The 22,246-nt window shown below is 41.3% G+C and overlaps 2 protein-coding genes across 2 annotated transcripts in view; one reads left to right on the forward strand and one right to left on the reverse strand.

Moving 5' to 3' along the window:
* The window catches only part of ASAP2 (ArfGAP with SH3 domain, ankyrin repeat and PH domain 2), a 168,825-nt gene extending 163,537 nt beyond the window's left edge, over positions 1–5,288 (reverse strand). Inside the window, 2 exon segments of the mRNA XM_009332513.1 lie at positions 4,645–4,721; positions 5,219–5,288. Coding sequence (XP_009330788.1) covers positions 4,645–4,721; positions 5,219–5,288 — 147 coding nt within the window.
* A 308-nt stretch (positions 5,289–5,596) lies between these two features.
* MBOAT2 (membrane bound O-acyltransferase domain containing 2) overlaps positions 5,597–22,246 on the forward strand; it is a 111,363-nt gene continuing 94,713 nt past the window's right edge. Inside the window, exon 1 of the mRNA XM_009332515.1 lies at positions 5,597–5,674. Within this exon, the coding sequence (XP_009330790.1) occupies positions 5,597–5,674 (78 nt within the window). The remainder of the gene's footprint in view (positions 5,675–22,246) is intronic.

The raw sequence follows: 22,246 nt of genomic DNA on the forward strand, positions 1-22,246 counted from the left end.
GCCGGCTGTCGACCAACACCCCCAGGTCCTTTTCTGCCGGGCAGCTTTCCAGCCACTCTTCCCCAAGCCTGTAGCATTGCAAGGAGTTGTTGTGACCCAAGTGCAGGACCCAGCACTGGTCTTGTTGAACCTCATACAGTTGGCCTCGGCCCATCGATCCAGCCTGTCCAGATCCCTCTGTAGAGCCTTCCTACCCTGCAGGGCCCATGTTGCCATGCAACTTGTTACCAGGGATCTTTATCTATCATTCCCACCTGAGTATTGGGTCTGTCTTCCATCATGGCCAATCATGAGCACCCTGCCCTGGATTTCCCAGTTCGGTGACAGGCAAACTGTCCTGCAAACCTCTACTGTACCTCCCTGGCAGTTGATTTACCACAACCGAACTTAAGTGCTAACAGAAGCAGTCAACTGCAATGGGTGTGAGTGCTTGGGTCGTGCTGTCAGTATGCCTTTCCACACAGGGTTGGTCTGTCACTGCATTTCTCTACTTATTTCTGGGATAATGGCTTTTAGCATGTAAACTTCCTGGTTGTCTCTTTACTGCCTCATTCATTGCCTTCGCCCACTGACCACTGCAGGCTGGCTAGCATTAAGGACTGATAATCAACAAGATAAAGATGCTCCAGGTATACTCTTTCCAGAAGCAAAGCCTTCGTTACCTTTTTCAGTTCCTTGTAGAAGCTGCAGGGACAAATCTGTTTATGTGCGGGGGACAAAATGAGGGCTCTTAATCCATAACCAATCACATTAACAAAGGTTAATGACTTTAAAAGCTACTAAGTCAAACAGGTTTTAAAAAGAATATGTACTTTTCTTTGTATGAAAACAGTAGTCATTTCCTAGCACCTGTGTGCCATGCTAGGACACAAAATCATACAACATTTCTCTATTATTTTTCACTGAAATTTGTTATTTTCTGAAATTAGAAAACGGTAATACATTTTGACATCATAATGGAGATTCACACTAGTTCTGCTGAAGAATCTAATTTTTATGACAATCAAGCTCACAAGCAATACAAAGAAGTAACATTCAAACATAAGATGACTCAGTAGCCACAGTCTTAACTCACAGCTGGAGGCTTCCTCGTTCAATCCATGGTTTAGTTGTCCTTTTACCTGACATGAAGGGGAACTTATTATGCTGATCAGGAAAAATATCTGCCAGATGCCTGTGGGTATTTTATTAAAGTGGGGAAAGGTGGTGCAGCGCTACTTTACCTGCCACGAAGAGCTCAGCTTTCTGGGTCAAACATCAGCACAACTGCTCACCTTGGAGCACTTCCAGAAAATGTCAGAACAGTGGCAAAACTGGCCCAAAATACATGTTTGTTCAGAAAGTCAGAATTTCTTTAGAACCTCAAAATGGAACCTCAGAGCTTCAATTGTCACGATGGTGCAAGGCTCTACCTATCATGGGAGAAAACACATTGCCAATATGAGCTTTTTGCAGCCGAGGCTCTCACCTGCCCGGCGGTGCTCCCCGAACCGTAGTTCACCTCTCCCTGATGAAAGGTGATGGTAACAAGGCTGCTGACACATCACGGTCCAAGGCAGCACTGCAAAGCAAGGATAAGCAATGTTTTGTAAGACATTGAATGGACACTTGGAAGTGGGATGGCTCACAGTACTTACAGTGCACAACGCAAGTGACATTGAAAAGGCAGAGGGCCCTAAACCAGACATGAAAGGAGCACACTGGCAGCTTCTGGAAAGCCTGCTGCCTGTGCTAAAAATGGTCCAAGTTATCAGTGAGTATTTGTCAACTGAAGCTACAACAGTGTCATTCAATGTCTATCTCAATAGCGTTTCTCAGTAGACATTTGATCGCAAAAGACAATGATATCCCAGCAGTATGTAAGTTTAAAACAAATTTATCTACAGAATGACTTTTGACTCAACATGAATGCTACAAGCTGCCAACTTCATGTGCTCATTAAAGCTATTAGGTTGGCCCTACTCCACAAACATAACCTTGTTTTCTAATAAGCTCAAGAAAAAAAGTTGTACAGCTTCATCCTCAATATGTTCAAAGATGAGATTCAGCAGCTGGTCAGTTAGGAGAGAATGTGCTGGAAAACAGCAGTCAGTGGAAGAATAAAAACATAAGAACTTGGAGGCATTAGCTTTTACTCTATAGCAAAGAGCTCTGGAGATTTTGACCTATACTTCATACAACAGATTATTGAAGTGCCCTTCAGCAGTGGGCTGAAAATAAAGTGGCCAAACTGGTGGCTAGTGTCTTGCCATTCTGGGGAGAAATGTTGCATACGACAGAGTGTTTTCCACTGCTGTAATAAACCTATAAACAAACTATATTATTTGCTATAACAAACCTCTTTTGCTTGAAATGATTCATTTTTAATTGCACTTAGGAAGAAAATCTTGATAAAACCACAACTGACTTACAGTTCTGCATTTTCAGTATTTTTCAAGTACGAATTCTTGAGTATTTTGGCCAATTCTTTCTAGCAACTTTTCTTATTTTTCCACAACAAAGTTTAGTGACTGCAGCTAAAAGCAATTTGTGACTAGATTAATTACTGACTTGCAGTGCATTTTATTCAGAACAATTTGTCATAACTGTATCAATAGCCTAAGAAGGGGTCACTTAGCTGCATGGTAAAAACTGTCTAAAAACAACATGCATTCCTGTTTAATAAATACTAGGATAAAATCATTCTAGTATTGGAGTTATATTGGAAGATGTTAATAGTGGAAGATGCTAAAAAACATTTGAATTGCATGAGGCATGCATTGGAATCTGTTCAGCATACGACTTGACTTGCCTGCCTAGTGGGATGGAGTCGGTCACTGGCTGGTGACAGGTTGTGAGTTATGTCAGGTAGCACTGAAAACTCTTGGCTTGTTTTTCAATCACATTTTATATTTGATTTTTAGCTGTACTTAGAAAGCAAAATTAATAAGCTACTCCAAATGCAAGTGCAACATTTTCTTCTTAAGAATAGCAGAGCTCAGCAGTAGATTCCCCTGGCTGTCTGACGGTGGTTTAAAAATGGCTTAAAATGGATTGAATGGCTGAAATTACTTGAAATGTACAGCATTTATTTAATGCCAGCAAAGGAAGTGTACAGCTTTGTTAATTTGATCTCCATTCCTTCTGCTAAGAATCCATAAACATTGCCAATGGAAAAGAAAAGAATCCTGTAATGCAGGGAAGGACAAGTGAACACTGAATTCTGGGCTGTCAATCCAATCCAGCATGCTGAGTGGCTAATTCAAAATAAGTCAGAAATGTATGAATGGAATGATTAAGGAAAACACACATAGCAAAGTGAGAGCAAATGCAATTCATTGTAGCAAAATTGTTGCACTTAGAGCAAATTACTTACACTGATTACTTTAGGGCACTGGCAATGAGTGAAGAAAACAACACACGATGACTTAAAATACTGGAAACTGCAACAATGCCAGGTGCTCCGTAAGGTCAGCTCCCAGTGCAGGACCATCAGTGGGAATGGGACTTTAAAGTAGATTTTGAGTTAAAGCAGCACATAAAAGGAAGTGTGCTCTTCAAATTAAAGCACACAGTGGGTTTCAAGGTAACCAAGCTGATTTTTACTGACATTAGAACAAACTAGTGAGTTTCTGAAAAAACTTTCCAATGGGAGTAATAAGGGCAAACAACATAACAGTGCTTATAAATCAATTTGATTAATTTATAAAAATAAATATGTAAGGTGGTTGTCAGATAAAGCCTGAGACTGGCTTTGCTGAGGCGATATTTGCTGCTCCAGTGTTCCTCTTATGCGAAATTCTTATTATATCTCTTATTGGTAAGTCTTATTGGTAAGAAATATCTCTTATTAGAAATTCTTCTAATTTCCCATCTCAAAGCAGATGCAGTTCTAAAGCAAAGAGATCATAGGACCATAGAATAGTTTGGGTTGGAATGTTGAGCCCAACCTGCTCGATGACACATTCAATGTAACTCATCCCTTCTGGAATTTAACAGCCATAAAAAAGAAATAAAGTGAGGAAATAAGTATCAATTCAAGCTTTCTGCCTTGTGTTTACAGTGTCCCGCCCTAGCAAACCCTTCCAGGCTGTACAGTCCTTGCCCCTTGTCCTACACAGCCACTCCCTAGTTCCTTTAACCGGGTTTTGGTTACACAGTGATTCAACAGGCTGAGTAAATCAGCATAAACCATTACATGCTTTCATTACACACGTATTACCAGATTTGTTTCATGCTGAGTGCCCAAATTTATGCTTACTTACATTTCTTGGTACTACAGGACTGACTCCATCAATATTTGAAAAGTGCTATGCACTTGCTGGTAAGAAGAACCGTACTCATGCAATTAGTAGTAATTACTATTGTTTATCTTTAAACAAAAATCAGCGTTTAAATCTGAACTCTTGAGTAATCTTGTGTTCAATCTAGAAATTTACTTCAGAACACTGAAAAGAAGAGAAAAAATAATAAGGACAATGGTTTTATGGTAGTGTCAAAAGTACATAATTAGATCATATGTTAAATTAAGAAATCTCAAGCTTAAAATCTGTGGGAAACAAGGGTGTAGTCACGTACTGAAAACATGTGCTAGATGAATCAAGGTGACGTAGGTATTTGATTCCACTCTGTCATGCATTTGCTGAGTTGCCCTCTCAGCCATACCTTGGGAAGGTACCCGGGCTGCTCCACAAACAGCCCACTGAGGATAGTGCCTCTCTTCCTGGGACACTGCAAGAGCTCTACAAATAAAGAAAATGTGTGTTCAGTTTTGTTACACTCAAAATCTTGCTTATGGGCAAAAAAGCAGCATTCCTTATACATATAAATAAAGGTAGGAATGCATTGTTAGTATAATGCAAATCTTCACAGTCTAATTCAGGAACTTCATTAGTCTAGATCTAATTATTACAGAAAAACAAAGAATAATAATGCAGGATATTTATATATGGAAAAAGTTACAGTAATAGCAATCTTCCTTCTACTTAGGGTCATATATATATGTTTGCTAACACACATTTACACCTTTGTCTTTCTTAATTGGTCTGCAGGTCCAGGTAATATCCGTATTTACTATATATGGTCCCATTTATGTATATTAGATACCATTTCTTTGTTTTCTTTGTTAATCCTAAACCAGCTTTGTCAAGCTCCAGGTCTGCAGGTTCTTTTAACTGACCATTAGGGAGCTGTTTATGGCTGTGGGGTCTCCAGTGCCAGCCTGTGCCCCAGCTCTTACCACCCACCCCACCCTGCATCTCTGCATCTACGCCGCATCCCAGGTCTCCACTTCTCAATGCCTCCGCCATCGCACCAGCCCTGTATTGCTCTACTTGACATCATCGTGTTAGAGTTGTAAACTTCTCTTCCTACCCAGAATAACTGCTTGTTGCTGCTGCCTTTATAAAACTATTGGCCCACCACACAAATATAAACTAAAGTAAAACATTAGATACAGACATCTGGTCGATGAAATAAATTGCTGCCACGGCTAAACCAAGTAAAACAAAGCTGCAGGCAGGTCAAGAAAAGTTCAGGCAGAGCCTGAGGCCTTTCGAACTCAGGACAAAGGTTATGGCCTGTTACTGGCCATGGTGATGCCATCTTGCAGGGCGGCATGGTCACAGATCTGCCTAATGGTGCTCCAGCAGCTCCACAGACGCCCCCATGGCTGCGCCTCCACGAGCGCACGCCGGTAACTGTGTGCCTGGGTGGGCTTGGGTGTGAGCTCCTGCTCATGCTTCTGTCCAGGCCTCCCAGGCAGCAGCCCTCCGCGCTCCTATATTTGCTCTGTGGCGTAAGAGCAGCCTGACTCGGGGAGCTCAGATTTCACTCCTACACCTGCTTCAGCTGCTGCCCCCACTTTATCCTGCTCCTTTGCACTGCGGCTCCAGCAGAACCACAAGCTGCTGGGATTTAAGCCAGTCCATCCTTCACTCGCCATCCCCAGATCTCCTGCTCTTCTGCCTTTTGGACAAACTTTCCCATCCCACTGCTTTACTGAGGCAATATTGTACAACTCTCTGTTTGGCCTTCAGCCTCTCATTACCACAGGCTGCTCTGGGCTGCCAGCGTTCCTGACATACAGCTGGTTGGTAGGAAGAGTGCAGTCAAATCCTGGTCAGATCCTGGCAGGGACACAACAGGCCTCATGACTTCAGCTGATATATCAGGCAGATTGCAGCAATGCCATTTTGAGGGAGGTTGCACATAGCAATCCGAGGAGAGCATCAGACATATGATGCTAACTTCCTGAAAGGCAACGGGTCTGAACCGTGGCCAGACATGCCCTGGTTTCAAGCCTTTGCTACGTAGAGCCCAGTAAAGTGCTTATATTGCCTTCAGCGCTGAACTTTCCGCAATCCTATTTTTTTTTCACAAGTCCCTTTTTCAGAGGAGAAAAAAGGGAGGAGAGCCGAAGGGCATGCCATGAAGTGTTACCACAACACAAACGTGGTCAGGTGTCCCAACACACGGTCTGGAGCAACCTCCTTAACCAACGGTTCCTCCAGGCACTAGAAGAACTATCGTAAGACCTGGTGCACCGGGAGAGATCCTTCTGCGCTCTGAATGAGGCCCCCAAAACAGCAAGCACTGATTTGCACCTTTGCTATTGCTTGAGGAAAATTTCTGTACAACTGGGAGGAGATTTCCAGATAGCCAGCTACAGGGAGCCTTGTTGTTAGAAAGGATCCTGTCCTCCTCACAGACTGGCTGGATTTGATCTATGGAAGAAACCAAGTAACGGGTTTATGCCTACTGCTTGCATCGATGACTGCCAACTAGAGGTATTTTTATATACATAAACTAAGCAATTCTATCACTTTGAATTGCCATAGTGTTTGGCTTTTTTAAATTATGTAATAAAACACATCTCAGCAATTGCCACACAAAGGTTAAAATATTTTAAAATATGCAATTATGTGCATAAATATTCAAATAGCAAAACAAGGCTGGTTTTGTCTTGGCCACAGCACTTGCAGACAAGTATGGTCAAGTCACATGGAAAATAACTTTCAGAAGCAGCTGATGGCTTGTGCTACATTACTTGGTTTGACTGCTGCCTCCAGCCAGACATGGCATGATGCTCTACAAAGCAAATTATCTAGCCTGATATTTTTCCCCTAAAAGAAATTGCCTTGGATACTTGGCCAATTTCTTCACAGTGAGGCATCTTTAATGGATCTGCTGTTTCAGAACCCATGGGAATGGCAGAGCAGCTTCTCCAACACTGTCTCAATGACCCAACCCAAAGTCATGTAACAGCACCAATGCTGCAGAGCTGTTAAGTCAATCATTTGCTTAAACTTCTTTCTCTTGGGTTCATTTACGCTAACGATATCTGTTTTCATAGAGGGTTGCCCCCTAAGTGAAGATGGTTGTGATGTGTGGGAAATGCTGCAACCTGTACTTCACTAATCATCATCATTATCGTCATCATTTGCATAAGCATAGTGCTTGTGAATTAGTCTATGGAAAAGTTTTAGCAAAGTTAAGTTGTGATTTAGCTTTTCAATTGTGGGTCTGCTTTAGTGGGTGACATTTGTTAATGTTAAAAGTCACCAGAGGTCCATGCTGCTGGTCTGTGGTGGAAGCCGTCCCAGGCAGTGCATCAGCCAATGCTTTTTAGCAAGGGTTCCTTTGAGCATTCACAATTGTAGAGTTTTATCATGGGAGATCCTGGTGATAAACTGCAAACCACTCATTTCTTCTCCCTCTGCTGCGGCAGGTAAGCTGTCTTTGTGGGAAGGATGGTTGGCAGGTGTCATTCAAAAAAGTAGTTACTTCACATCAGCACTATCCCAGATCCAGATATTGGCAATATTTGAGGGAGAAAGCATTTTAGGCAATGGGTTTGGTCAATCAATAGTGCAATTTGTGTTCAAGCTGAGAATATTTCTCATTTTACTTATACAGTGTGTGTTCATAAGAGTTTTAAAAATCTTTGCACAGCCTGAAGAGAATGCTCAGGCCATGCTGGCCTTAGAGATTTCCTCTCTTCTCCATTCAGGGATCTCTGAAGATATTAATATCCCCAGTGGGTTGCCCAGGCTGTGAGAAAGTCAAACAGGCCCAAGGCTGAGGATCTAATTATCTGTTTAGCCACATTAATGCTGAGAGGCAAATCACTTTCCCTTGGAAGTCAGTAAGCTTATAAAAGTGATTTAACAAAGCAACAAATAAAACCCACCTTCTCGCAGTATGGTCTGTGTTGCCTTAATACATTTCACCAGAAGCCTCTGAGGACGGCTGAGTTCAAAAGTGAAATGGCACAAAATAAAATTAAATCTGCAAACTGTGATCCTGTAATGTAGAAGTAATTAATTCTCACATTGAAAATCTATGTCTTGCTATCTGAAAAAGAATACCGAAGGGACTGTTTTTTCCTATTGTAGACACTGTAAAAACAGAGGAGCAGGAGCACATGGTCACCATCGTGTCAGGCCAGGAGAAAATGCACCTCTATATCCAAATTAGGAGGCAAAAAATTGCAGAAGTTATTGCAGACATGTGGGAATCGCAAACCCTGGCAGGGTTCTTGAAAGAGAAATCCCCTGGTGGAGGTAGACCAGAAACACTTTGACCATTGGTTCAGTGATGAAGGTCCTTACACACTCATGCAGGAACTCACACTGAGTATGTGCAAGTCCCAGCACTGGCACTTTTGCCAGGGCTCTGAGAAACAGCTCCGACAGACACAAGGACACATGGTCCTTGTCTCACGAGTTGCCCTCCAAGTTCGGAGGCAGGCATCCCAAAGTCCTCTGAATCTTTGGTCTATTGCTTCCCAAAGAATGAAAAAAGCAAAGATGAGCATTTTATGAGATGCTTGTGTGACCTCATAGTGGTCAGGCAACCTCTTCAGTTCATGCCAAATAAAAAAGAGGTGTCAGGAAAAAGAAGACCCTCAAATGAAAGAGAAGTCACAACTCATGCCCCAGTCCTAGCATTTCAGAAGTTTGAATTTTGGCTTGTTTGCATGCATTCCCACAGTTAAAGAGTACATTTACTTTTCCTTAGCAATCTGACAGGGCTCCTTAAATATTTTCTTGCATGCTTTTTGAATTTAGTACAGTTCTCTGTTTAAACGTGTCATATTGTTCCCCACAGTAATTAAATGCTTGCCTAATAAAGTCCAAAAATTAATCTGTGACAAAACACCCCAGGCAGAAGAACAGCCCCAGACACTAGAAGCTTAAGCAAATATAGACCACACGGCCTGCAAGAAATGAGGAAAACGTGTTGCAAGGTATTTTGCAACTTAACACTGTACATGGTTGCAGACAATTACTTATTAAAGTACCTGTAAAGAGCAGGGAAGTAAACATGTTCAACATTAATTTCACTAGCCTCTCTTGGCGTAGGTCAACATTGCTTATGCAACTGCTTTGTGACTGTGGAACTCTGCTACCTTTGAGCAACTAAGAACAAACTGTTCTGCATGTCCCATATCGTGTGAGGTTGCTTTCAGGTCATGTCGGAAGATGACAGGCTCAGTTCCCCCTAAACTGTGACAGAGAGCTACATGTGTGGCAGTAGGTTTCAGCTGTCCGAGGAGGTGAGTGCTCACCTGTTTCAGAACATGTTGAAATGGAGCCTTCATCCAAATGGGTGTTTGTGAATGTTCCCCAACAGTCTCCTAATCCTGCAGGACAAAGGAATACTACTTTTTGAGGTTAACTTGGCTCTTTCAAATGGTGCAATCAAGTGGACATCTGTATCCTATAACTAGGATACTTCTATAGTATTTCAGATGTGTTCCTGATAACATGGTTTATCTATTGAGTCTCATAGTTGACTTACCAACACCAGTCCAGGGTAGCCAGTCTCCACCATTTTATTGACTGAGACACTGGAGATTTGAGGCAGGTTCCTCAGGCAGAGGGTCTGCGATCATTGGAATTGTTCTGTATGCAGGGAGAGGTATGAACAATGTAGGTAATGATACTTATCCTGCACTGAAAAGTACACTATGTAGCCATGAGATCCTCCACATCTGTACTGCTTCCTGCCTTCCTGCTTTATCTCCTCCTTAGTGCTGTAATGTCTCTGTACAATATGTCTGTATGTTGTTCCCCAAAAAGAATACGACTTGCAGACGTAAAGAAGATCCATGCTTTTTTTTTTTCTCCACAGCAGTAGGCATGAAAGTCTGAGTCTAGATCAGTAAAGTGCAGACTTTGGAGGATTAAAATAGCCTCTAGCTTTGGGCTAATAAAGAAACACAAATCACTTTCCCAAAGGGAAAAGGCTGTTTTAGTGGCTCCTGTAGGGAACCTGCAATGCTCCTCCCAGGATAATACAGCCAAAAGTTCCAAGCAGCACAGCATGCGCATGGGTATTACGACCTCGCGTAAGTTTCAGAAAGCAGCGTGGAATTTAAAAAAAAAAAAAAAAGAGCTTTGCAGTTCCCAAATTGCAGGACAAACCCAAGTATATACATGAGCAAGTGGGAGAATGATGCAATTAAGCAGCATAGACCTTGTAATCCCTTCAACACAAGCACATCTGTCAACAGGCTTTTTCATGTCAGGTATAAAACATACATATCCTTCTATTCTGTAGTGCTGCAAAATTTAATATACAAGGTTTTGGGAGGTTTTTTAGGATCTATGGGTGGAACTGTATACATGAGATAAATGATTATGTATTGCAAAGATTGAATTGATTAATATTTCCTATCTTAAGTGATGAAGCTTTATCCCTGTTAAACTTACGTACCTGTGTCAAGCCTCAATGACTTATCTGATTTTCATGGCTTTTCTCTCTTTTCACTGTAAAAGTTTAGAGCAAGAACCACGCCTTTTTATTTGTTTATGTAGGACCATCATGCTGGAGACGCTGCTAGTCCTCTTCCATAACACAATTTAAAGAAAGAGGTCATCAAGGAAGCAGATGGCTGAGAAATACAGGTCCAGCCTTTATCTTCTTCCCCAAACATGCAAACACCCATCTGTTACTGAAGAGAAAAGGGAAAGCCGTTGCAGTTGCTCTGGACAGACTAATTGCATGTTGGCCAAAAAGAGGCTATTGGAACCTGTCATGAAAGAAAAGGGAAGCTGCTGAATCTCTGCTAAGGCTCGCACAGCTGACGACGTGGATCCAAGAGAAATGTCAGAATTGTTGGAGAACAGCTGTAGAATCTCTCATCAAAGGGAGAACCTGAAGCTTGAGTGTGGTGTGTCTCCAGGTACGTGTTGTGCCATGCCCCACAAGGAGATGGGAGGGGAAATAAAGGACACAAAAAAAAAGAAAAAAAGGGAAGAGAACTTAATCCAGAGTAGGTATAACCACAGCTAGGAATAAACGGCAGGAAAAGGAGTGATTTACCCGAGTACCACCCCTAGCGCTATCCAAAACATGGCATCAGCCCAGACAATTCCAAAAGCCGGAAAGCGTATGTGAGCTACTAAACAAAGATTCAGTAAAAGGGTGGAGAGAAGCATCTTTATGCTATTTCCCCTTTATTTAGTGACATCACTGCACATATACATAAAAGCCACAACTTGTAATTTCTTGGACTTGGAAGTTCAATCGAGTTCTTCAAACACACATTAAAAATACAAGTCTGTGCATGGTTGAATCATAGGGTTTCCCAGTAGGTTCCTTGAATTCACAGATTTCAACAGAAATTGAAAAGGATTTTAAATTACTTTTTCAGTCAAAGGTCTCTCTACAATTGGAAATTCCAATCTGGAGGACATCCATTAGCAACTTAGCATAGAGTGCCAAACGGAACTGTTGAAGCCTGTTCTGCAAGCATATGTCAATTTATATGTATTTCACTTGTGATATGCACAAATCCTGTATTCTTGAATATAAACTCCTGGCCAACAATGTAACTTGAGGCTGTATCTGGATTCTTATGCTCTTATGCTCCATTTATAAATGATGGAATTTATCTCAAACCTTTCTGGCTACCCTAATTTGATAGAATCACAGAACAGTAATAGTTGAGGCATGAAGGGACCTCAGCAGATTGTCTAGTTCAGGCCCCACTCTGTCAACTACAGCAGGTTGCTCAGGACCTTATCCAGTTGGGTTTTGAGGACCTCCAAGGCTGAAGACTCCAGAACCCCTCTGGGAAACCTGTTTTCAGTGTTTTACCACCCTCACTGTAAAGAAATTATTTCTTATATTTAAGTGGAATTTCCTGTCTTTCAATTTGTGCCCATTGCCACTTGTCCTTTCTGGGCAGCAGTGACAAGATGCTGGTTCTGTTGTCTCTTACTACCTCCCTTTTGGTATTTACACATGTTGATAAGATCTCCCGAGCCTTTCCTCCTCCAGGCTAAACAATTCCAGCGCTCTCAGCCTCTCCTTGTATGACACATGCTCCAATCTCTTAATTATCTTTGTGACTCTTCACTGAACTTGCTCCACGACGTGCATGTCTCTCTTGTGCTGGGGAGCCCAGAACTGGACACAGCACTCAGGGTGCGGTCTCACCAATGCCTCACTAGAGAGGAAGAATCACTTCCCTTGATCTGCTGGCAATGCCTAGGATGTTGTTGGCCTTCTTTGCTGTAAGCACACATTGCTGGCTCATGGTCAACTTTTTGTCCACCGGGAGCCCTGCGTCCTTTTCTGCAACGCTGCTTTCCAGCCTTCAACATGTACTAGTGCATGGGGTTAATCCTCACCCGCTGCAGGACTTGGCATTTCCCTTTGTTGAACTTTATGAGTTCATGAACAGGAGTTGGTCCATTTCTCCAGCCTGTCGAGGTCCCTCTGAATGGCAGCACATCCATCTGGTCTATCAACCACACCTCTCAACTTCATATTGTCTGCAAACTTGCTGAGGGTGCACTCTGTCCCCACCATCCAGGTCCTTAATGAAGAGGTTAAACAGTACTGGCCCCAGTATCAACCCCCATGGTACTGCACTAGTGACTGGGCTCCAGCTGGACTTCGTGCCCAGCCCAACCCTTTGAGCCCAACAGTTCAGCCCATTTTCAGTCCACCTTGCTGTTCATTTATCTAGCCTGTACTTCATTAGTTTGTGTGGATGTTGTGGGAGACAATGTCGAAAGTCTTGCTAAAGTCAAGTTAAACAACATGCACTGCTCTCACCTCATCGGCAAAGCCAGCTGTTTCATCACAGAAGGCTATCAGATTGGTCAGGCATGATTTCCCCCGCATATATCCATGCCGACAACTCCTAATCATCTTGTCCATGATATATTTGAGAATAGCTTCCATGAGGATTTGCTGTGTTACCCTCCCAGGGATTGAGGTGAGGCTGACAGGCTTGTAGTTCCCTGGATTCTCCTTCTTACCCTTCTGGAAGACAGGTGTGATATTTGCTTTCTTACAGTCCCCAGGAATCTCCTCTGATTGCCATGACCTTCCAGATAAAATTGAGAGCAGCCCTGCATGCATGGATGAGTCCCACCAAATCCTACGGACTTGTGTATGCTCTATTTGTTTAAATGTTTCCTAACTCGATCCTCCTCGACTGAGCTTAAGTCCTCAGAGCTCCAGACTTTCCCACTGATCTCCATGGCCTGGGATCCCCAAAAGCAAATCTTACCAGTAAAAACCACGGCAAATAATTTAGTTCTGCAGTATAAATCATTCAGTTTTATTGAGCTGTAATTATTTCTTGTATCTGTATTAGAAGTAGCAAATGAATACAGGCAGTGACTGAGGGTTGCCTCTTGAGCAACCTGCACCTGAACAGTATCTGTCTAAAACTACTGTTCTTACTGGTGATATTAAAAGATGAAAAACTGCTAGAAGTAGCTGAGGACATTTTCCTGCAGAATTATATTGCGATATTGGCAACATAAATCTAGTCTAGGGCAAGAGAGAAGAATGACAAATCTCTCACAAAACTGGAACAGTAATTTTAACAATCATAAAAAAGTCAGACTCCTCCTTGTGAAAAGAATATGAGGAAAGCATTTTTTTCCAAACAAAAAGCATAACTTTGATACCTAAATACTGGAGATAATGCAAGAATGAAAGCAATCTTCTTCATGCCTTCGAGAACTGAATTTTGAAGTTTCTGATCAAATTCCTGTTATTGTATTGTTAAGGAAGTGGCCTTGTTCGCTGAACTGAAGCGATACTGGAAGAGCTTCCTGTTTAAAACAGCAGGGAGTGCAACCCCGAGAACATCAATCATACGGTTCATGATATTAACTCGACTGAGCGTTGCAGGAACAGGGCTCCGTTGAGCTTCAAGGGTCCCCTGCAACGTTATATACTGCAGGATCCTGAAGTTAGTATTTCTTCACTGTGACACAATAACTCTGTAATAGAAACAGGTATAGTTAGGAAGAGATGGAACAACTTTACAGTGCCATGGAAGCAGATCAGTGGTCTAGCACCCTCTCTCTCTCTCTAGCATCTTTCAAAAAAGGTGCAAAAAATCTGAGAAGTCAATTACATAATAACCCACATATAAGTTTCTTGCACAGAACAGATAACAATTGCTTAGCTTAATAACTTGTCGTGGTTTAACCTCAGTCGGCAACTAAGCACCACGCAGCCGCTCGCTCACTCCCCCTCCCCCGGTGGGATGGGGGAGAGAATTGGAAGAGCACAAGTGAGAAAAACTCGTGGGTTGAGATAAAAACAGTTTAATAATTGAAATCAAATGATAATAATAATAATATGATAATAATAATACACAAAGCAAGTGATGCACAGTACAATTGCTCACCACCCGCCGACCGATGCCCAGCCAGTCCCCGAGCAGCAGCCCCCCCGGCCAGCTTCCCCCAGTTTATGTACTGAGCATGACGTCCCATGGTATGGAATGTCCCTTTGGCCAGTTGGGGTCAGCTGTCCTGGCTGTGCCCCCTCCCAGCTTCTTGTGCACCTCCAGCCTTCTCAGTCGGCAGAGCATGGGAAACTAGAAAGTCCTTGGCTAGTGTAAGCACTACCTAGCAACAACTAAAACATCGGTGTGTTATCAACATTGTTCTCATCCTAAATCCAAAACACAGCACTGTACCAGCTACTAGGAAGGAAATTAACTCTACCCCTGCCAAAACCAGGACATAACTAGAAGTCCAAGGCTTAAAGATTTGTATCCCTTGTAAATTTAAACTATGTCTACCATTGCTGGTATTTTTGAAAACACCTTTAAAATGGCTTTTATTTTCTGGTAGTGATTTCTACAGAATAACTACATATTTTTAAATTTGTTGTCTGTTCTACATTCTTTCATGGAATTTCACTTTAATATGGTACTTCTAGGAGAAAAACAGGAACAGTTAAGCTGTTCATTGTTCTCTCCATTTTGCAATAATTGTACTTCACATTTAAACAAGACAAGGAAATATAGCCAGTGCTCCTATGAAATCTTTAGTACTCACAATTCCTTATTAAAAGTAAATTTAATCATAATTTGTCAATAAAAATGTCAAAACTAAGAGCAGGATGAAACAAAACAAGCAGCAACATGTCAGACAGATTTGCTCTCTACAAGAAAGCTATGTGGACAAAATGTTATGAAATGGACTATTCCAATCTTTGTAACAGAGTATAGCAAGTTGATGTTATGAACAGTTTTTGTTATACGCAGACATGTATCTTAATCTTCATGGAAGTGATGAAGGTGCTACCAACTTAAAGCAAGAGGGAACACTACTTATTCATTCAGGCTGTTTAATCTTTCACGGCCCTAAATACCCCCCCCCCCCCCAATGAAAGTACAGTTTAGAAACATGTTAAATTTACTATCATCATAAATATCAATTTTAAAAATCATGGAGGACATAATAGCAAACTCTGCTCTTACATACAGGTTAGGGGGTCAAAAGAATGAAGCACTCTATAAAACACAGCAGGATAAATATATCTAATGTGATGATAACTGAACTGACAAGAAAAATATTTGAATTTATATATATAGATTAGTATACTCAATTTACTAAAATGCTTCTTCAGTTTCCTAGATAGGTTTTCTGAAAAAGAAATTTATATCCTAGAGCGTTTCGGGTTCACACACTGCAATTTTAGAGAGACTGCTGTTTGACTGAATGGTTGAACAAACTCATGGCTTTACTTATGCAAATAACACCACTTATATAAATGCAACATATGTCTGAGCTTGTATATGACTTGAGTAACTCTCAGAAACTTGAATATTAACATGCATCTTTGGCTACTGTTCCCAGAATGTTACTCATTAAAGCTTTGGGTGTGTTGTGGGGAGGACTACATTATTATGACCTGTACCTCACAAATTTGTGTTTGGACAAGGTTCACATGCTTGCAGAGGGACACTTAGCAGATGGGACATCAAGCTAAGATGCAACTAACAAAATTCAATATCTCAATGAAGTATTTTTACGCTCAGTGGCTGACCCGTGTGAGGCTCTAGGTCCATTTCCTCTCAGGTCTCTAGATCTCCGAGTTGAGCAAAGCTTCCCCTATCCTGCTGCTCTGAAAAGCAAAGGCTTACCCACCAGAACAGACGGCAACAGTTTCTTGCTTGTTGTACGCAGCAAGAGAAAGGCATTGGGGAAGCAGGTGGGTCCTGGAACAATTGCAGAAACACTCAGGCTCTGACTCAGTGACAAGTTCCGTTGCACTGGGCTGCTCCAGGCTGCGGCTGACAGGTCTAACACCCCGAGTACCTACTTCCCATTCATTACCTGACGCTCACCCCGATTCCGACACATACCACCAGTTTTGGCCACTAAACAGTCTGGCATGACTTACTGGCTGGCAAAGAGGAGGTACCTCAAGCTGTGCTGACTGACGCTGTTGGAGTCAGAAGTAGCAAGGGAGGAATTTTAAGAGCAGGAGCCTCAAAACTGTGTGTGGACAAGGAGATAGTGGGAATGATGAGAGGGGTGGGAATGAAGTGTCGTACGACCAACCCTATCCTTCCTGGTGTTGATATGTGCAATTTTTATGAAGAACTTAAAATGAATGGCAGACAATAAAGCTGATAAGATGCATAGACACTGAAGATGTCTTATGACAAAAACTTACAAAATGTTCCAAAAATAGGAGGGTAATTTAAGCTCAAATGAATGCACAAGGACTAACCCCAGAAACCCCTCAAGGAAAAATTCCTACTTCTTACTGAATAGAAATACGATCAGGATTGAACATGATAGTTCATAAGAACAGGGAGAACCATCCTGAACTGAGTAGCATTGACCATATGGACTGAGAAAGCTATTTAGGGCAAGCCAGTCCAGGGGACAGAAAAAGAAAATTCCACAGTCCTCCCTTTCTCTCCCTTAAGTTAACTGTGAACCTGAAGCAACTGAAAGGAAAACTTACTTGGTAAGCTTAATTTTAAATTGCATTTTTGTTATTTACTTTGCACCCCCTCCTACACTTCAACCTTTGCTCTTAGAATAAACTCACTTTACTCTGGAAGCTTATCTTGGCATTAAAAGCAACTCTCAAGCAACTCTGGGATGAATAAGGTGTATTATTATTTCAGAAACAATTAATCCAAATAAAGAAGGGTCTTAGTCCTATCTTGCTGCACTCACCTAGGGCAAGTGGGAGGAACCTTGGGAACTAAGCTCTCTAAGTGGCAAGGATTGCTCTGAGAACCTGTAACATCAGATATTGAGAAAAGCCAGGTTTCCCCTCTCAGCCAAGGAGACACAGTACAAAGACAGCCCAGAAACCTGAGAAACTTGCTAAAAGCAGTTATTTCCATGCCCTGCTGTTACAGTATGACAGGAAATTGAACTAAATGATCTATTCACTGTATACTTATTCATATGCGTTTAACATGAATGTGCCTTTTTATAGTGAAATCAATAAAATAGGTAGACTTGTCAGTTCTTTACTACTGTTTTATAGTAGTACATTCCTTGCAAGGTTATCACCAGCCTCTCCCATACACCGTATTTCTCATAGTCTGGTAAATACCTAATTAAGCTCAAAACAACTGTTCTTAAACTCATAACTTAGCTTTGAAGTTCATTGCTTCTATTTCAGTTCTGAAAAAAGGGCTTCTATTCCCCAAATTTTTCAGTCATCAGAATGACAACAATACCCCAATTGCATGTGGCCCTCGTTATTATACTTTGAAATGCTGTACACTGTCAGTTTGTGCTGTTTCCCCATAAAGAATTTTAGAGTAGAACTTGCTTTGCAAAGGCAACTCACTCATGTATGAGAGTAACAACTTCTTGTTGAAGTCAGTTGGTTTGTCCTTGTCATGAAAGCAGGAAGTTCCTTTAGTGAGGAAACTATAATTTCTAAGATCTGTACCTGAGAGTTGATATTTACAGCTGAACAGGAAAGTGAGCTTTCACTCATCCTTCTTCACAAGCTCTGCCTGATTTGTGAACAGACTTAGTGCTATAATTGAAAAACAAAAAGGTGTGAGCTGAACATGAGTCTATGTTTTCGAGACACCCCAATGCATTTCCCCATCACAGAATTTACAAAACTTAATCACTTAGAGGAAAGAAAGTTGGTCCAAATCAGTTTTACGATAGAAACTGATTGCTGCCTTAAAAACAGAGAAGCTTGCTCACTCTTAAAGCAGCTCTAAGACTGAAAAAAAAGAACAAGTCAAAAATCTAAAGCCAAAGTGTTCTGCTAAAAGAGCCAAAGGGAGATTTTAGCTATCCTTGCAGCTAGACTGTAGAAAGTCTAGCTACCTAATAAGTAGAGAGCCAAACAAATGTTACTTGAGCTGGCAATCAACAGTATCATCATGAAGAATTCCTACAAATATTAACAGGAATCACACTGGGCACTAAATCACTAATATAGCAAACTGGCTAATTAAAGATTATATTAGTTCAGAAAACAGCTGATGCATGTGAGGCTTATTGTGCTGTACAGAATATTTGAAGAGATGGCAAAAGACTGCTTTGGAGAAAGGGTGAGACAAAGATACAAACAAATGCCAAAATTTCAATAGTAGATTTTTTATGAACAGTAATTCAGTTTGACTGGCATCAGCTTTTGTAGACATATTCTTCTCTTCAGAATGAAGTCTCAAGTATTTTAGGCTAAGGAAAGCCAGATAGGTAAGGCTAAAATAAGACTTTACTGTGGAAAAGTGATTGCCTCTCTACAGCTAATACTGAAACCCATTTTCCTTTTAATCTATTTTGCTAAAAGGAGTTTCAGTAATTGTTCCTATTTTCTGATTGTGAATGTGTTCCCAGAACGACCTTATCAAACAAATACAAGAACAAGAACCGTACACAATGGTGCATCTAGTAACTCTGTCCCCTTGTCCCTTCCTGTCCTCTGCCACAGCTCTTCTCTTTTTATTCTTTATTGTATAATGTCATATGAGAAGGCCGGTATTGTAAACATCTGAGTATCTTAAATTCCCATTCAACCAAAAAAAGTTTACAGGAAACCTCTAGTGTTTGTTACATCAATATCACATCATTCTGACAGATTAAGTAATCTCTGTAGGGCTGAGAGATGCCTTTGTGATTATTTTTATACCTAAGAACTATGAGCACTTATGGGACCATAAAAACTTAATCACAGAACATCAGAAGAAGCTCATGCTATGCCAAGCCACTCTCCAGGGATTATTTAAATCAACACATCCTCCTGCATTTTGACTGACAGCCTCTGGTGGAAAGAACTTCCTTGTGGAAGTACTGCTTCTTTTTCACTTAGGTGCAAATCTTTAGAACACTAGCAAAGTAAGTAATGTTTATTGAAAACTGGCTGACTTAACGTGAACTTTTACAGATCCACTACTCTGGGTACATTAGCTTCTTTGTATCACTCGCCAGCCTTCTTTTTCACAGCATCATTTAACTTTCAGGACTAATTGCACTGTTACTGTGTCAATGTGATGCCGAACGCTACTTGTCACCAGCCAATGCTTCATCTTCCCACACCATGCAACATAGCATTCTCACACAGGCAGGAAGTTCTCTGAAAACACATGTAATGAAGTCTTCTTTCAAAAAAAGAAAAAAGGAAAAGCAGACCACCTAGTTTTACTGCAGTGCCCGTGAAAGCCCTTACCATACATTTTACGTTTTCTCTGGCAGAAATTGCTTATTTTCCTGTTACTTTCTTCTCAACCAACATTTGTATGCTTCACTTTTAATCACAAACATAGATTTTAAGCTCTGCGGGGCAGGACCCCTTTTGTTCTTTCATGTAACCAGTCTCCCCTGTCACTACAAAGGGACTATTACTTTGTGACTATTTTCAAGATGTATTTCTTTGATGTTGTCTTCCCCAACGCACACCTTCCTAAATAAGAGCGCAAAACCATCTTCCATTTCTCCAGTGGAAACTTGTGAAAGATGTAATTATGTAACTTAATGCCATAGCTGCAAACTATTTATAATGCTACTGTCATTTACAGTATAGAAAAATGTATCTTTCAAGCATGAACTCCTAAGATCCTAGAAGTCATGTGGGGAAACATATTTTTGTATTTTCTGAGCACTGCATGAACACATACATTGAAAAAAGAATAAAAATCACCAGAAAATCAAGGGCTGTGTTTTAAAACCAACTGACATTTATGCTGTGATATTATGAGCTTGTTCACAGGCATTTTGTTAATTGAGAGTAAGGAGTTCATCCAGTAGGTCAATTATTTGCTGCGAATATTTCATGGAAGTCTCAGTAACGCCACCTCCCTGGATTTATATAGATGCACCAGAATAATTTCTTGTGACTAGCGTATGATTCAGAATTAGCTATCAGCCTTTTCTAAAGCAGCTCTTCTGTGGCTTCATTTGAGAATGTTTTGGTTAAGATTTCCAAAGATTTGTGCGTAGGTATATGTCTCCTTACTACAAGAAAATCAGACAAAGTGAGCTTAGTCTTTCTATACATACATACATATGTATAGTGTAATGCAGACTGTACTGAGCCTAGTGGCACTGCACTCCTATGAAGTTACTCACATGTACATATAATTTGCAGGTTTAGATTTAAGGGACTGATTCAGAATTAATTAGGAAAAGGGTGCTTTTATTTTTCCCCTTTCTGAAAGCAGTTCTCTTCGCTTTACTACAAAAACATCATGCTATTGCTTCTGAAGCTGCAGATGCTACCACAATTGTAATTGCCTGTCATGCAGTGAGGAAATCTAATTAAACCCACTTACTTGTACCTATTAACCAGTCTCTTTAAATGCAGACAAAAGACCTTTACCACAAGCTAAAACATAAGTACAGCGTGTGGTCTGCAATTCAGTAACAGAAACAACGGATTTTCAGATAATTCCACTTACCTCAATTTTCCTGCTACTACCAATTAGCATTAACCGTGAACTTAAATGGCTATGTAAATCACTATACCTAGCCACTACTCCGGACATGGTTCAGACTCTTAGCACGACATTGGACAAGGCATTTCATCTTTCACATACTTAAAATGGTGACATTTTTGTGTTGAGGGTAAATTACTGATTGCAAGCATGGTTTAGAGGTATAATGTCCAATAATTATAGAAAATGTTTAATACAGTGCAAGGAATAACCTGCAGTTTTCTCTCAAGAGACCCAGGATTCTTGAGCAGTTTTATAGATAAGAGCAGTCTATTCCTTTGGAGGCTCCTTCACCACATCATTTAGAACCATTAAGGTTACAGTTATGTCATAAGAAAAAACTCAACACTAACACAACAGAAAGCTCCAACGTAAAAGAGGCAGGCAGGGCACTAAACCAGAATGATTTAATAAATAGCCTACTGCACAACCTCATCTGGTAGAGTTTGCTGCACTTCCTAACGTGAAGTCTTCACTCAAGACTTCACTCTTCGTTTCACATTGGATAGTGTTGACTGGGCAGGTGGAAGAGCTGTGCTGCGTACCAATTTATTACCATCAGCATCACCATGTCACTTCCTGCTTTCTTTAAGGACACTGCACTGCTAGGCTGAACCTACTGAAAAAGTACTCACGCTTGTACCATTTCAGGTTTCTGTATGTAAGAAACAGGCCATTAATAAACTAAAAACTGTGGTTTATAGCCATGATGGACAGACTTCCTTAACTCAATGGATGGTTGTAAGAACAGGGTTTTTTACCCATCTTTTGCGACTTCTTCAGGGTGCCAGGCCACCCTCACGCCCTGTGTGCATCCACCTCTCATCCACCGTTGTGTACGCAGCTCCTGAGCGCTGAGCTGCCTCTGTGTCCGTTCTGGCGGAGGGGAGATGGTTAGGTGCAGAACGGGGGCTGATCTCTTCCGTTACCTCAACACACGCCTGCGCCACATGGTTTTGCGCTACCCTCAGCGACAGGTACCTCCACAGCCTGCCACCTGGGCCGACCACCGCCCGGCACCGACCCCGCCAGCGCTGCCAGCACCTCGCTTCCTCGGGG

The sequence above is a fragment of the Pygoscelis adeliae genome, unplaced genomic scaffold, assembly GCF_000699105.1.
Source record: "Pygoscelis adeliae isolate BGI_AS28 unplaced genomic scaffold, ASM69910v1 Scaffold168, whole genome shotgun sequence".
In the NCBI taxonomy this organism is placed as follows: Eukaryota; Metazoa; Chordata; class Aves; order Sphenisciformes; family Spheniscidae; genus Pygoscelis; species Pygoscelis adeliae.